Here is a 15,858-nt window from a genome sequence, read left to right as displayed (position 1 = left end):
CTCAGTGGTAGGGTGCGAGCAGAGGTGGATGAACGCAGTGCCCTTGTTTGGGTGTAGGGCCTGATCAGAGCCTGGAGGTACTGAGGTGCCGTTCCCCTCACAGCTCCGTAGGCAAGCACCATGGTCTTGTAGCGGATGCGAGCTTCAACTGGAAGCCAGTGGAGAGAGCGGAGGAGCGGGGTGACGTGAGAGAACTTGGGAAGGTTGAACACCAGACGGGCTGCGGCGTTCTGGATGAGTTGTAGGGGTTTAATGGCACAGGCAGGAAGCCCAGCCAACAGCGAGTTGCAGTAATCCAGACGGGAGATGACAAGTGCCTGGATTAGGACCTGCGCCGCTTCCTGTGTGAGGCAGGGTCGTACTCTGCGGATGTTGTAGAGCATGAACCTACAGGAACGGGCCACCGCCTTGATGTTAGTTGAGAACGACAGTGTGTTGTCCAGGATCACGCCAAGGTTCTTAGCGCTCAGGGAGGAGGACACAATGGAGTTGTCAACCGTGATGGCGAGATCATGGAACGGGCAGTCCTTCCCCGGGAGGAAGAGCAGCTCCGTCTTGCCGAGGTTCAGCTTGACGTGGTGATCCGTCATTCACACTGATATGTCTGCCAGACATGCAGAGATGCGATTCGCCACCTGGTCATCAGAAGGAGGAAAGGAGAAGATTAATTGTGTGTCGTCTGCATAGCAATGATAGGAGAGACCATGTGAGGTTATGACAGAGCCAAGTGACTTGGTGTATAGCGAGAATAGGACCTAGAAGGGCCTAGAACAGAGCCCTGGGGGACACCAGTGGTGAGAGCGCGTGGTGAGGAGACAGATTCTCGCCACGCCACCTGGTAGGAGCGACCTGTCAGGTAGGACGCAATCCAAGCGTGGGCCGCGCCGGAGATGCCCAACTCGGAGAGGGTGGAGAGGAGGATCTGATGGTTCACAGTATCGAAGGCAGCCGATAGGTCTAGAAGGATGAGAGCAGAGGAGAGAGAGTTAGCTTTAGCAGTGCGGAGCGCCTCCGTGATACAGAGAAGAGCAGTCTCAGTTGAATGACTAGTCTTGAAACCTGACTGATTTGGATCAAGAAGGTCATTCTGAGAGAGATAGCGGGAGAGCTGGCCAAGGACGGCACGTTCAAGAGTTTTGGAGAGAAAAGAAAGAAGGGATACTGGTCTGTAGTTGTTGACATCGGAGGGATCGAGTGTAGGTTTTTTCAGAAGGGGTGCAACTCTCGCTCTCTTGAAGGCGGAAGGGACGTAGCCAGCGGTCAGGGATGAGTTGATTAGCGAGGTGAGGTAAGGGAGAAGGTCTCCGGAAATGGTCTGGAGAAGAGAGGAGGGGATAGGGTCAAGCGGGCAGGTTGTTGGGCGGCCGGCCGTCACAAGACGCGAGATTTCATCTGGAGAGAGAGGGGAGAAAGAGGTCAGAGCACAGGGTAGGGCAGTGTGAGCAGAACCAGCGGTGTCGTTTGACTTAGCAAACGAGGATCGGATGTCGTCGACCTTCTTTTCAAAATGGTTGACGAAGTCATCTGCAGAGAGGGAGGGGGATTCAGGAGGGAGGAGAAGGTGGCAAAGAGCTTCCTAGGGTTAGAGGCAGATGCTTGGAATTTAGAGTGGTAGAAAGTGGCTTTAGCAGCAGAGACAGAGGAGGAAAATGTAGAGAGGAGGGAGTGAAAGGATGCCAGGTCCGCAGGGAGGCGAGTTTTCCTCCATTTCCGCTCGGCTGCCCGGAGCCCTGTATACAATGTGTTTGTGAGTATTTGACAGCCCCCAACCTGTGGACCGGAGTCTTGATGCCCTGTCTGCCAGAGCCAAGCCCATTGCCCTCCTTCCAGCCCATCTTCATGAGCATCTGGAAACCAAGGTTCTCCACCGTCAGCTTAAACTCCTTATACTCCGAGTAGTCTGGGTCACGGCCCTCCTGCAGAACACAAGGCAAGAACATGTGTTTCACAGGTAATTCCTTTTGGGCAGAGGCTAGACAACAAAGGGGTCAAGGACCAAGTGGTGGAGAGAACAGATGGGGAGTGGACCGACCTTGAGTGCCTTGAAGGTCTCCATAAACTTCTCCAGCTCCTCCGGAGGTAGGAAGTCACCAATGAAGTGCTTCCCCTTTCCCATGTCAGTCAGCGACTCCGCCCACTCTGGAGGAAGACACAAGCAGCCATTTCCATAAACACAAATCACTTCAGGGCCGTGGCCAGCAGGACACAATGTATTGGAACTTTCAGATTAAACATGGCCCATGTTATTATGACAGAGTTCATCTCAGAGTAGATTCATGAATAATAGTAATAACAAACTGATCTTTTGAAGAATGAAATCTCACATTCAAATGGACGAAGTTGAAAAATGTTGACAATTCCCTTCATATTCATCATCTCCAGCACCACCCCAACATTAACATATGTGATAATTGTGCATTTCTATGTTTTGTAGCAAAACAGATAGAGGAATATAAGTGTTTCCAATGTCATCATTGGTGTGCATCGTGTCATTTTAACCAATTATGAGGAGGCATTGCCTACTAATTGGTTGATGTTATTGTAAACACTTATCTTTTTAACTACAGAACATTAAAATGCAATGTTGGGGTGGTGCTGGAGATGATGAATATGAAGGTGGATTTTTTTTTATCCCTTTAAAGCCTTTTCACTTGAACAGAAGCAAATCGTTCCACATTGCAGCTGACTTGAAAGGCGAGTTAAGACTGACTGATCTAAAATCAACTTGCATCATAAATAACTACTCAATATGATTTGTAGATCAGTCAGTCAGTCATAATTTACCCATGATACATCACAGTTCTGAAAATCATGAACACTGTCTTCATGAATCTTACCACGTGTTTTCTCCATCTCCATGTGCCGGAGGCGGTGCTCCCAGGTGCCAGCCTGCTGGTCCACTTCCTCATCACTGTCGTACTCATGGGAGTGGTCCTGCACCGCCTTCTCCCACATCACCTGCATCTCCGCCATCGCACGCTTATGCTTCATGATCATGTCAAACATCTCCTGCATCTGCGGTGGGAACACAGACACACCACACACACGCATGTGCAGGCCGGACACACACCTCAGGCAAGGTTTCAGGGACAGATTGCAAGGTGGTTGAGAACGAACACAACCAAGCCCATCTGATTTTGTTAAAGGTTTGAAGTATGCTATGCACCCCCATACCAAACCAAGGATTAACACCGCCCAGTCCCCGACAATTCAAACTGGGAAAGTACAATGTGCTCCCATAGTCTATTGTGCTGTCTGTCTGTCAGTCATGTAGTACCTCCTGTTGCTCTTTGAGCTGTTTCTTCTGGTCATCTGAGAGCTCAGTCACTCCCACCAGGCCCATAGGCTTTCCTTCTTATAGCCCAGATCCCTCAGTTCATTAACTGAAACACACACACCACAAACACAGGACATACCTTACAAACACTGTTTTTAGTCTTATACTATAACGTCTGTCTCTGTGTGTGTTATACAAGAGAGGCTGAACATACACTGAGTGGACAAAAAAAAAAAAATCAGGAACACCTGCTCTTTTTATGAGAGATTGACAAGGTGAATCCAGGTGAAAGCTATGATTCCTTATTGATGTCACTTGTTCAATCCACATCAATCAGTGTAGACGAAGGGGAGAAGACAGGTTAAAGACAGGTTAAAGACGAAGGGGAGAAGACAGGTTAAAGATGAAGGGGAGAAGACAGGTTAAATTATGATTTGTAAGCTTTGAGACGTGAGTTGTGTATGTGTGCCATTCAGAGGGTGGATGGGCAAGACAAAAGATTTCAGTGCCTTTGAACAGGGTATGGTAGTAGGTGCCAGGCACACTGGTTTGAGGGTGTCAATAACTGCAAGGCTGCTGGGTTTTTCATGTGCAACAGTTTCCCGTTTGTATCAAGAATGGTCCACAACCCAAAGGACATCCAGCCAATTGACACAACTGTGGGAAGCATTGGAGTCAACATGGGTCAGCATCCCTGTGGAACGCCTGACACCTTGTAGAGTCCATGCCCAAACAAATTGAGGCTGTTCTGTGGGCAAAGGGAGGTGTAACTCAATATTTGGATTGTGTTCCTAATGTTTTGTACACTCAGTGTATGTGTGTTTGATTACCAGAGAGACACGGGCTGGGCTCTGGCTCCTCCTCCTTGGGAATGATGATGGGTTGCAGTGACAGATCCACCTTGTCGTCCTCCGACCCCCAGCGGCTCTTCCTCTTCCTCTTCACCACGGGCGGACCTGACACTTCCTGTTTTATCCCCAGACCCGGCTCCAGCTTTACTTGACCCACCAGGTAGGGGTAGTGAGGGGGAGGAGGAGGGGGAGGATAGATCAGGGGAGGGGCGGCCGGTCTCTTGAGCTCTACACCAGGCTCCTGCTTAATCATTGGAGGGGGGCTCTGGGCATTTTTGGCCTGGCGGTACTCCTCCACCTTCTCCTTGTAGAAACGGTGGGCGGGGCTTTGGAGGTCATATAGAAAACTGAGAAAAGGAAGTAGAAATATGCTGTCTTTTGTGGTACTTTATCCAATTTACATGTTAGCATTACTTACTTTATTTTATTCAAAGCTTATGACAAATCAATGTCTTCTTAAGCAACAATAAAATACAATTGAATGAATACATTAAACGCTCTCGTTACAATATCTGAGACTGTCACTAACCTGAAGGCGGGGTTTTCCTGGTTGTGCTGGGCGGCGATGGCTTCCACCTCGGGGCCACCATCGGCCACAAACATGGCCAGCTTCTCAGCCACCCTCTGTGTCTCCTCGTCCACTGGGGGGGAGACTTTAAGCAGCCTATCAGTACTGGGGCTCAACTCACACTACTACCGTACCGTACTCAACTGGCCCTGACACACCTGCCTACAGCCAGTAGGGGATAGGAAGAGGGGGGAAGGAGGAGGAGGAGCAGGGGGACACGGTGGTGATTGGGGAAGTGGATTTTATGGATTTGATAATGGAATACAGACCTAATCTTAAAATTGGTGAACAAATAACACCATGAAATGTTGTGGGTAATCATAATGTGTCGTGAATGACTTGTATCATGGTTAAAGTATTCAGTAAATAATTGTGTATCTTCGATCCTCATCCTTTTTTTGTTTTAATGGTTACTTTCAACATAAACTAAAACTCTCCAAGGAGGGCAATTATATTTATCTCACATATGACTCGTTCACATGTGTAAATATAGATTACAGATTAAAAGAACACCATCAGTCTTTGAGAGAGTGAGGAACTGTGTGTGGTAGAGAGAGAGAGACAGATAAGAGTGAGAGAGAAACTGATATAGGTAATCTTACCATGAGAACGTGATGGCGTCTCAGGTTTTGAGTGATCCTTTCGGAGTTCAGCAACTCTCTTTCGGTAATAAAGATAATCCCGGCTGTTATCATACAAGAATCTGTAAGGTGGAGGGAAAATATATTTATATCAGGACTAAAAGAGGCACCATTACATACACTATATACTAGCTATAGATTTAACATGCTGTTCGTAGCTACATCCATAGACTTATACTTACGAGAAAACAGGGTTGTCCTTGTAGTCCTCTTTGGCCTTCCGCTCTAGCTCAGGCCCTCCCTCAGCCACAAAGGCCGCCATCTTGTCCAGAATAAGTCGTGTGTCTGGGTCTTCTGGGGGAAAGACTTTAAGAGGACTATGAGTACATTACCTTTACTCTACTGTAGAAGGCTATGAGAATTCAGGCAAAGCATTAGTCTCAGGAAGCAGCTACTCTGCAACTGAAATATACAGTTAATGACATGGGTGAAATGACAACATGTAAGAATAGGACAGAATCTGACTTGCACCCAGGCTCCTGGCAGTTCTTTGATATTTAAAAACACAGATCATGAATTACCTTTGATTTCTAGGAAGCTTGAGTCATCAACTTCCTCCTCATCATCATCATCTTCATCTGGGGAGCTGAATATGCTAGGTCTTTGGGGGCGAAGTAGGTTCTTCTTGGCCTGGGAGTAGTTCTTAAACTGGTTCAGCATGCTGCTGATCCCTAGACCAGGGCGCTTGCCGATGAGAATGCTCTTCATCTGGGGCTGAGACACTCCTGACGACGGACTGGGGGTGGATGATGACGGGGCTTTGGTGTCACTACTGGAGCCTGTAGAGGGTACACAACTGGGTTCAGTAAGTATTCAGTAAATAATTGTGTGTCTTCGATCCTCATCGTTTTTTTTTTTGTTTTAATGGTTACTTTCAACATCAACTAAAACTCTCCAAGGAGGGCAATTATATTTATCTCACATATGACTCGTTCACATGTGTAAATATAGATTACAGATTAAAAGAACACCATCAGTCTTTGAGAGAGTGAGGAACTGTGTGTGGTAGAGAGAGAGAGACAGATAAGAGTGAGAGAGAAACTGATATAGGTAATCTTACCATGAGAACGTGATGGCGTCTCAGGTTTTGAGTGATCCTTTCGGAGTTCAGCAACTCTCTTTCGGTAATAAAGATAATCCCGGCTGTTATTATCATACAAGAATCTGTAAGGTGGAGGGAAAATATATTTATATCAGGACTAAAAGAGGCACCATTACATACACTATATACTAGCTATAGATTTAACATGCTGTTCGTAGCTACACCCATAGACTTATAGACTTACGAGAAAACAGGGTTGTCCTTGTAGTCCTCTTTGGCCTTCCTCTCTAGCTCAGGCCCTCCCTCAGCCACAAAGGCCGCCATCTTGTCCAGAATAAGTCGTGTGTCTGGGTCTTCTGGGGAAAGACTTTAAGAGGACTATGAGTACATTACCTTTACTCTACTGTAGAAGGCTATGAGAATTCAGGCAAAGCATTAGTCTCAGGAAGCAGCTACTCTGCAACTGAAATATACAGTCAATGACATGGGTGAAATGACAACATGTAAGAATAGGACAGAATCTGACTTGCACCCAGGCTCCTGGCAGTTCTTTGATATTTAAAAACACAGATCATGAATTACCTTTGATTTCTAGGAAGCTTGAGTCATCAACTTCCTCCTCATCATCATCATCTTCATCTGGGGAGCTGAATATGCTAGGTCTTTGGGGGCGAAGTAGGTTCTTCTTGGCCTGGGAGTAGTTCTTAAACTGGTTCAGCATGCTGCTGATCCCTAGACCAGGGCGCTTGCCGATGAGAATGCTCTTCATCTGGGGCTGAGACACTCCTGACGACGGACTGGGGGTGGATGATGACGGGGCTTTGGTGTCACTACTGGAGCCTGTAGAGGGTACACAACTGGGTTCAGTAAGTATTCAGTAAATAATTGTGTGTCTTCGATCCTCATCGTTTTTTTTGTTTTAATGGTTACTTTCAACATCAACTAAAACTCTCCAAGGAGGGCAATTATATTTATCTCACATATGACTCGTTCACATGTGTAAATATAGATTACAGATTAAAAGAACACCATCAGTCTTTGAGAGAGTGAGGAACTGTGTGTGGTAGAGAGAGAGAGACAGATAAGAGTGAGAGAGAAACTGATATAGGTAATCTTACCATGAGAACGTGATGGCGTCTCAGGTTTTGAGTGATCCTTTCGGAGTTCAGCAACTCTCTTTCGGTAATAAAGATAATCCCGGCTGTTATTATCATACAAGAATCTGTAAGGTGGAGGGAAAATATATTTATATCAGGACTAAAAGAGGCACCATTACATACACTATATACTAGCTATAGATTTAACATGCTGTTCGTAGCTACATCCATAGACTTATAGACTTACGAGAAAACAGGGTTGTCCTTGTAGTCCTCTTTGGCCTTCCTCTCTAGCTCAGGCCCTCCCTCAGCCACAAAGGCCGCCATCTTGTCCAGAATAAGTCGTGTGTCTGGGTCTTCTGGGGGAAAGACTTTAAGAGGACTATGAGTACATTACCTTTACTCTACTGTAGAAGGCTATGAGAATTCAGGCAAAGCATTAGTCTCAGGAAGCAGCTACTCTGCAACTGAAATATACAGTCAATGACATGGGTGAAATGACAACATGTAAGAATAGGACAGAATCTGACTTGCACCCAGGCTCCTGGCAGTTCTTTGATATTTAAAAACACAGATCATGAATTACCTTTGATTTCTAGGAAGCTTGAGTCATCAACTTCCTCCTCATCATCATCATCTTCATCTTGGGAGCTGAATATGCTAGGTCTTTGGGGGCGAAGTAGGTTCTTCTTGGCCTGGGAGTAGTTCTTAAACTGGTTCAGCATGCTGCTGATCCCTAGACTAGGGCCCTTGCCGATGAGAATGCTCTTCAACTGGGGCTGAGACACTCCTGACGACGTACTGGGGGTGGATGATGACGGGGCTTTGGTGTCACTACTGGAGCCTGTAGAGGGTACACAACTGGGTTCAGTAAGTATTCAGTAAATAATTGTGTATCTTCGATCCTCATCGTTTTTTTGTTTTAATGGTTACTTTCAACATCAACTAAAACTCTCCAAGGAGGGCAATTATATTTATCTCACATATGACTCGTTCACATGTGTAAATATAGATTACTGATTAAAAGAACACCATCAGTCTTTGAGAGAGTGAGGAACTGTGTGTGGTAGAGAGAGAGAGACAGATAAGAGTGAGAGAGAAACTGATATAGGTAATCTTACCATGAGAACGTGATGGCGTCTCAGGTTTTGAGTGATCCTTTCGGAGTTCAGCAACTCTCTTTCGGTAATAAAGATAATCCCGGCTGTTATTATCATACAAGAATCTGTAAGGTGGAGGGAAAATATATTTATATCAGGACTAAAAGAGGCACCATTACATACACTATATACTAGCTATAGATTTAACATGCTGTTCGTAGCTACATCCATAGACTTATAGACTTACGAGAAAACAGGGTTGTCCTTGTAGTCCTCTTTGGCCTTCCTCTCTAGCTCAGGCCCTCCCTCAGCCACAAAGGCCGCCATCTTGTCCAGAATAAGTCGTGTGTCTGGGTCTTCTGGGGGAAAGACTTTAAGAGGACTATGAGTACATTACCTTTACTCTACTGTAGAAGGCTATGAGAATTCAGGCAAAGCATTAGTCTCAGGAAGCAGCGACTCTGCAACTGAAATATACAGTCAATGACATGGGTGAAATGACAACATGTAAGAATAGGACAGAATCTGACTTGCACCCAGGCTCCTGGCAGTTCTTTGATATTTAAAAACACAGATCATGAATTACCTTTGATTTCTAGGAAGCTTGAGTCATCAACTTCCTCTCTCATCATCATCATCTTCATCTGGGGAGCTGAATATGCTAGGTCTTTGGGGGCGAAGTAGGTTCTTCTTGGCCTGGGAGTAGTTCTTAAACTGGTTCAGCATGCTGCTGATCCCTAGACCAGGGCGCTTGCCGATGAGAATGCTCTTCATCTGGGGCTGAGACACTCCTGACGACGGACTGGGGGTGGATGATGACGGGGCTTTGGTGTCACTACTGGAGCCTATAGAGGGTACACAACTGGGTTAATCTCACATTCATTGTTTAATGAATCCAAAAGAAAAAAGTAATTCATAAATTATTATTGTGTTATTACCATTTTATTGAATCATTTCTGTACCATTAAAATAAAGTTATATTGAAACCAATTAAAGAGCTCGCTATCTCACCAGAGTCAGAGCTGGGTTTGTCCTTCTGAAGCTTCATAAACTGCTGCAAGAAGCTTCCATTGTTCACATACTTGTTGTTGTTCGAAGAGTGTCCCTGTAAACTGTGTAAACTGTGGGGATAAGAAGTCAAAAATCAATGGCTACAGTCAAGTGGGCCAGAATCAAGTACTTCCAGCAGGGATTGAGCAGAGTTTTGATGAGAGGTATTTGTAGTGTTTCAGAAGACTAGGATATACTGTACCTTGGTGGCAGTGGCTTGTTGGGAGTCTGAAGGCTCTTTTTCTTGGCCTGCTCTGCCATCTTAGCCTCGATCTCCCGCTTCTTCTGGGCGATCAGCTCCTCCTGACGGAGAATGTTCACACTCGTCCTGTTCTTCTTGGCTGGCCGGAACTTTTTGTTCCTGCCTCCTCTCCCTGCAGTGGGAATAAAACAAACAGTGGAAGAGTTGGGTGCAGTTGTTATTGGTGTCCTACTACCAATAATGTTAGTCACAAGAGGTCATCTCGTTTGTAATTGCTCTAGCTATCTTCGTGATTATTTTAGTAAAAGTCGTACGTGACTAGCTATCTATATCTTATGAAGAGTAAACGACCCTGAATGTTAGTAATGTGTAGACATGTCAGGGACTATATCTTGCTGCATTGAGGATGTCTCCATTCCCTTTGATTATCTTTGTTGCCACAGACTTGAGAAGCAGCCAGCAGGCCAGGGTTGGTAAAACATTTTTTTCTAAAACTGGCTAGTTAACTCGCTACAAGGTGGCATCAAGACGTTTGCAATAAATAGCTAAAATACCAAACTACAACTAATTATGTAATGAATTTGACATTATGTGGTTGATTCTGATTGTGGCTACTGATTTTTTTGATGTATCAACTACAAATCCTGTTGATGGGCGGTGGTAACTAACGTTAGCTAGCTAAGTAGCTAACGCGTTGGTTATGTAGCGCAAAGAACCACATTTGATGAGGCAATAGTTTATTGTTAAGCATTTTAAAATAGTTACTATATTAAGGTATGCCATTTAAATTATTTCGAGCGTTTACCTGTATCTCCGGACCCCATAGTTGCCGCTAACCAGATCTGTATTCCCTGATACGAGCTATCTGTTGCTAAGCTAGGTAGCGCTTCGCTAGTTTCCGCTTCCTGTTCGTCTCGCAAATCGATTAATTTTGTCGTTTGTCGCTACCCGTACACGTTCCCTCTCGGTTGTCTGGTAGAGAATCCGAAGATGGCTGAAGCTCCCCCACGGTCCTGTCGGTTTTTCTGTCACCGATGTTCAGCAGAGATCAACCCCCGTCTCCCGGTAAGCATTCCAGAGAGGTTTTTGTTGTTCACGAAAGGAAACCATGGCCAGCTAAGTGGGGTTTGTATTATTTTATCCACGATTTCCTCTGGCTGAAGCATGACAGCTAGCTAACGTTAGCTTGTAGCTAGTGGAACGTTCACGTTGCCAATCATTTGACAGCTATAGTTTCGTTTGTATTCTAGTCAGCTACTAAAATAGCTTGTAGTTTGCCTGTTAGGATGTTTCGAGATCATGCCTCTGTGACTTGTTGGATTAGCTAAGGAGTTACACACTGTCACTGTAAAACATGGGTATGTCTCTTTTTATGATATGAGACCTGTTCATGATAATGACAGCTTGCCGGCCCCTAGCACCTCCAAAGTTAGATAGCTACCTAACTTTAAAGCTGAAATCAGCAGTTGAAACAATAACAAAGCGACTGTCCACCACTGTTTCATGTCTGGAGAAATGTAGCCACTCTCAAATTCAAAGCTATAGATGCAAGAAATTACCATCCATGTTATCAAAACTATAGTTTAACCATGCTTTTAGGATAAATCGTATTTGTTTACATTTACTTTGTTTACAAACAGTGGATTAAATAAACTTATATTTTGGGCTCTGATGGGGTAGGACAGTTGAATTTATTACAAGTTCTATTCTTCAAGAATCAATGGGTACATATAATTCATTTATACATCCACAAATGGATGAAGCAACTGCTGATTACCCCTTTAAGCTATGATCTCACAAAGTGTGACTTTCAAAAAACACAATCATTAGACTATGTACACCACCAACTCATTTCCATAGCTGCAACAACCTGTTTTAACATGCCTGTTGTTGTATGGTCATTCATAGGAAGCTTCTTGAATTGTACAGTGCAGTAGCTTTCAGATATCTACCTGCATGGAGAGCCTTTGCAAAGAGCTAATGGTACTCAACGATCTCTCAATAGCAATGGATTGAATGGATCATCAGCTATTGTTAAAATGATCAACTCTGTGAATGGAGCTACAGCGGGTCAAAGTGTGAGGTCAATAGCTAACTTGTTTGATTTTGAATTCAAGCCACAACTGGTTGAAGCTATCTAACAACCTTAATTCCCAGGTACATACATAGCCTACATAGGCAAGGTTTTTGTTTTGCTTCAGATCAAATGAAAACATTCAAGTTTATGAGACTGACAGATGACAATTATGATTATGTTATAAATGAGATGTATCTCTGCTTTCCTGCAGGAGTACACATGTCCGCGGTGTGAATCTGGCTTCATTGAAGAGCTATCAGTGGAGAGAAGGTAGCCTACAGTATCATCTGCCTGTCTATCAGAGTTTAAAGCCCTTTCAGCAGCACTTCTCCATTGACAATGCTATATTTGTCTGCGAAACAGGCTGTCGGTGTTTAGGCTCATTTCTATCACATTGGTTCATAGTTGAAGATTAGATGAGAACCTGCCATTTTTTTGTGTTTTATTTATTTTCCAGCACTGAAAATGGGTCCAGATCCACTGCCTCCACCAGCGATCAGAACCGTCCGACTTTTGAGGTTAGTGACACAGAACTCCTTTGTTCCTCAACTCAACAGTTGGTCCTCGTGAACTCATGCACCTTGGTTGGACTGCAAGTTAGTGACAGTATATGTTTCACTCTTTGTCCTTCCTAAGAGTATGGACCACCAGCACATGTTTACATTTCCGCCCGGATACGGCCAGTTCGCTCTGGGGATTTTTGACGAGAATTTTGACCTCCGAGCGGGGCTGCCAGCAGAAGACAACCGCGAGACGGAGAACCGACGGGAACGGGAGATGGCGTCACGGCAACGGTACAGTGCTCGGCAACCACAGGGACGACACATGCCACGGCGACCGGGACAGAGACACGAAGGAGTGCCCACATTAGAGGGGTAAGGAACACTTTCCAGCTTGCTTGCCCAATGAAACATTGTTTGCCCTGTAGGAAAGAGATGAAAAGGAATTATGAAAGGAATTCATACACTAGTTGTGTAGTGACATGACTCAGTTTTCTTCAGGAATAATTCAAGAAGTCAAATCAAATGTTATTTGTCACATGCACCGATTACAACAGGTGTAGACCTTACAGTGAAATGCTTAAGTGACTGAGATATTTTTCATTGTCCCTCTGCAGAATCATCCAGCAGCTAGTGAATGGAATCATAGCACCCACAGCCATGCCAAACATTGCAATGGGACCATGGTATGTGCACAGTGTTATTATATAATTACCAGGAAAATCGATGTTGTGTCTGTAAACGTACTAGTTACTGTGTGTTTCTAGTCATTTCTTGGAATTCTCTTGATAGGGGCATGCTGCACTCAAATCCAATGGACTACGCTTGGGGTGCCAATGGACTTGATTCTATCATTACCCAGGTATACCAAAATCCTCTAACATTTCACAAGGGATTCAATTACAAATTCTGGTGACACATTTGCACAATCTAATGAAACAACTTTACCTTTCTCCTCTGTAGTTATTAAATCAGTTTGAGAACACTGGTCCTCCTCCTGCTGACAGAGAGAGGATAAAGAACCTGCCCAGCATCCAGATCACAGAGGAACATGTGGGTGAGTCAACAACAACAACTTTTCACAGTCCCTCCAGGATTCTGGGATCACATTTTTTGGGTGCAAAAGCAACAATTCCCTGCATATTATACAAGGGCTTGCAAATTTAACCAATCACTGCACCATTTCCACATAAAAAAGTAAAATAATCGCATATTATCGCATTACAGAAAGAGGGCTCGCAATTTCAACCAATCACTGCACATCTACTGTATAATATGCTTCAATCAAGCCACACGTCAACAAACTTTTCCCCATGTCAGCGCATTGTCACGACAAATTGGACAAAATCATTGCATTTTGCCATGCAAAATGTCAGAATTGCCACAGCAAAATCAAGTGGAATTTTGGAGGGACTGATCACTCAACCACAAAATATTGTATTTTATTGCAGGTTCCAGTTTAGAATGTTCTGTGTGCAAGGAAGACTACAGTGTAGGGGAGACTGTGAGGCAACTTCCTTGCAATCACCTGTTTCACAATGACTGCATAGTACCATGGCTGGAACAGGTATGTGCGTTTTCACCTTCGTTTAATTCCTTTTAAATGCAGTGGTTTGCATGTTAATGTGTTCCCATTGTCTAAGCTGAACCTCGTTTCTGTGACCCACTCTCCCTCCCTCAGCACGACACATGTCCAGTGTGCAGAAAGAGCCTCAGTGGACAGAACACAGCCACAGACCCCCCGGGACTTTCAGGAATGAACTTCTCCTCTTCCTCATCCTCTTCCAGCTCCCCCAGTAATGAGAACGCTGCCAACAACTCCTAGATCTCCATCACCATCATACCTCGATCACACCACCTGCACACAAACAACACCTCACCCCCACCCCAGGCAGACTTTCACCCCCGCTCTACCACTGGCTCATGAGAGTCTGGAGGGCCGCCCCTCTCAGTGCTCTCTTTTAAGGCCCACTGGGAGAAGCTGCTGGGGAGATGACTCTACTCTGGAAGTGAAACGATAAACACAATATGGACTATGAGACGTTATTTTTATTTTATTTTATCCCCTTTCTATTGTGAACTTTGAACACACGATCATTCCTTCCCATGTGTGAGGACTGGAGTGGATGCCGTCACCAGTATTGTTGCGATGCTTCTGTAAAAGGAGAGAGTGAAGATGAAACTGGAGAAGGATCCGAACAGGTTGTGGTGTATAATAGTATCCACGTTTGGACCGCAGTGGACTGCGACTTGACTGAGACATTATCATGTCTTTTTGCCATAAGATGGGGACACACATTTTATATTTAAAGAGAAAATGTTAAGTTTTTAAAGTTTTTTTTTACTCAACTGTGGTGGTACAGACTTCCATGCCGAAGGAGAGAGATATGTGTACATAGAGGTATTCATATTTAAGAACATTAACAAGCAGGTCAGTCACTGTACAGCCAACTGAAGAATACAGAGAGAACTAAGAGAGAACTGAGTGTAATGCATCTGATTTTAGAATGATTTATTTGCACTTTTCTGTTGCACTACATTCTGTTTGGTTTCAGGATTGGGAATTTTGGGAAACTACAACTGAACAAAAATGTTATTGCATCTCTGAACTTTTCCTCATTAATTTTAATGCTCATATTATCGTTCTCACATTAAAGTCTCAATTTATCAGCATTTTTCCAAAATGTTTTGTATTCTCTAATTTCTTGTAGGCTACTATCAAAAGTGACAAAAATTCTCACTCTGTTTCCTCGAATGTCCCATACAATGAATTTCAGTTCAATACATTTTTATATACCTATTCTATTGTAAGTTAATAATTTGTTAGGGTAAAATAATAATACAACACCAAACCTGGACGATACTGCAGTTTTGATGATAGCGCTATACTATGCCAGTAAGTAAGTAGAACATGGATTTATTCTAGACGATTCTAGAACGTTCTGCTGTGTGTTTTTTTTTATTTTTATGGTGAAATATGAGGTGTCTGGAATTATCTGCCTTGTTCTAATACTTTAGAAATGCACCCTTCCTTCCTCCCTTGTACAACATTCTCACTAATTATTCCTGATGGGAGAGGTGAAGTGCTACAGTAGCACCAGTATAGTCATGTCAGCTCAGTAGTTAGTTACTTCAAGGAAGGAAGGTAGGTAGGAACTAGGAATGGTGGATTTCTGAAGTATTTAAACCGGGCGCTGAACGATAAGCAGGGGCTGAAAACCATTATACATGAAACTATTATATACTATCGGCTAAGTGGTGCCATGCTGATTAGTAATCACCTAATAACCCAATCAACACAGTTTAATTATGAGCACAGCATAGGAGCCAATCATAGCTCTGCTCCCTCAGGAGCCCTGTCCTGAAGGAGGAAATGGAGAGAGAATTCTGTCTCAGTCTCTGGAGACAGATGGCCGTGGTACACTTCTCACTGTCTCAGGCAGCAGGCTCTGG

The 15,858-nt window shown here is 44.2% G+C and overlaps 1 protein-coding gene and 1 pseudogene across 1 annotated transcript; one reads left to right on the top strand and one right to left on the bottom strand.

Moving 5' to 3' along the window:
- Positions 1–2,873: 2,873 nt before the first annotated feature.
- On the bottom strand, positions 2,874–10,777 carry LOC124009379 (annotated as a pseudogene).
- LOC124009380 (E3 ubiquitin-protein ligase RNF126-like) lies at positions 10,303–15,078 on the top strand. Its single transcript, XM_046321166.1, has 9 exons — positions 10,303–10,893; positions 12,117–12,175; positions 12,363–12,423; positions 12,542–12,780; positions 13,023–13,091; positions 13,198–13,267; positions 13,369–13,462; positions 13,857–13,972; positions 14,087–15,078. Exons 1-9 carry the CDS (start codon positions 10,819–10,821, stop codon positions 14,228–14,230), a joined length of 927 nt encoding a protein of 308 aa, XP_046177122.1. The 5' UTR covers positions 10,303–10,818; the 3' UTR covers positions 14,231–15,078.
- The last annotated feature ends 780 nt before the right edge of the window (positions 15,079–15,858 follow it).

This window comes from Oncorhynchus gorbuscha, linkage group LG22 (assembly GCF_021184085.1).
Source record: "Oncorhynchus gorbuscha isolate QuinsamMale2020 ecotype Even-year linkage group LG22, OgorEven_v1.0, whole genome shotgun sequence".
NCBI lineage: Eukaryota > Metazoa > Chordata > Actinopteri > Salmoniformes > Salmonidae > Oncorhynchus > Oncorhynchus gorbuscha.
This window is presented reverse-complemented; position numbering and strand designations above follow the sequence as displayed.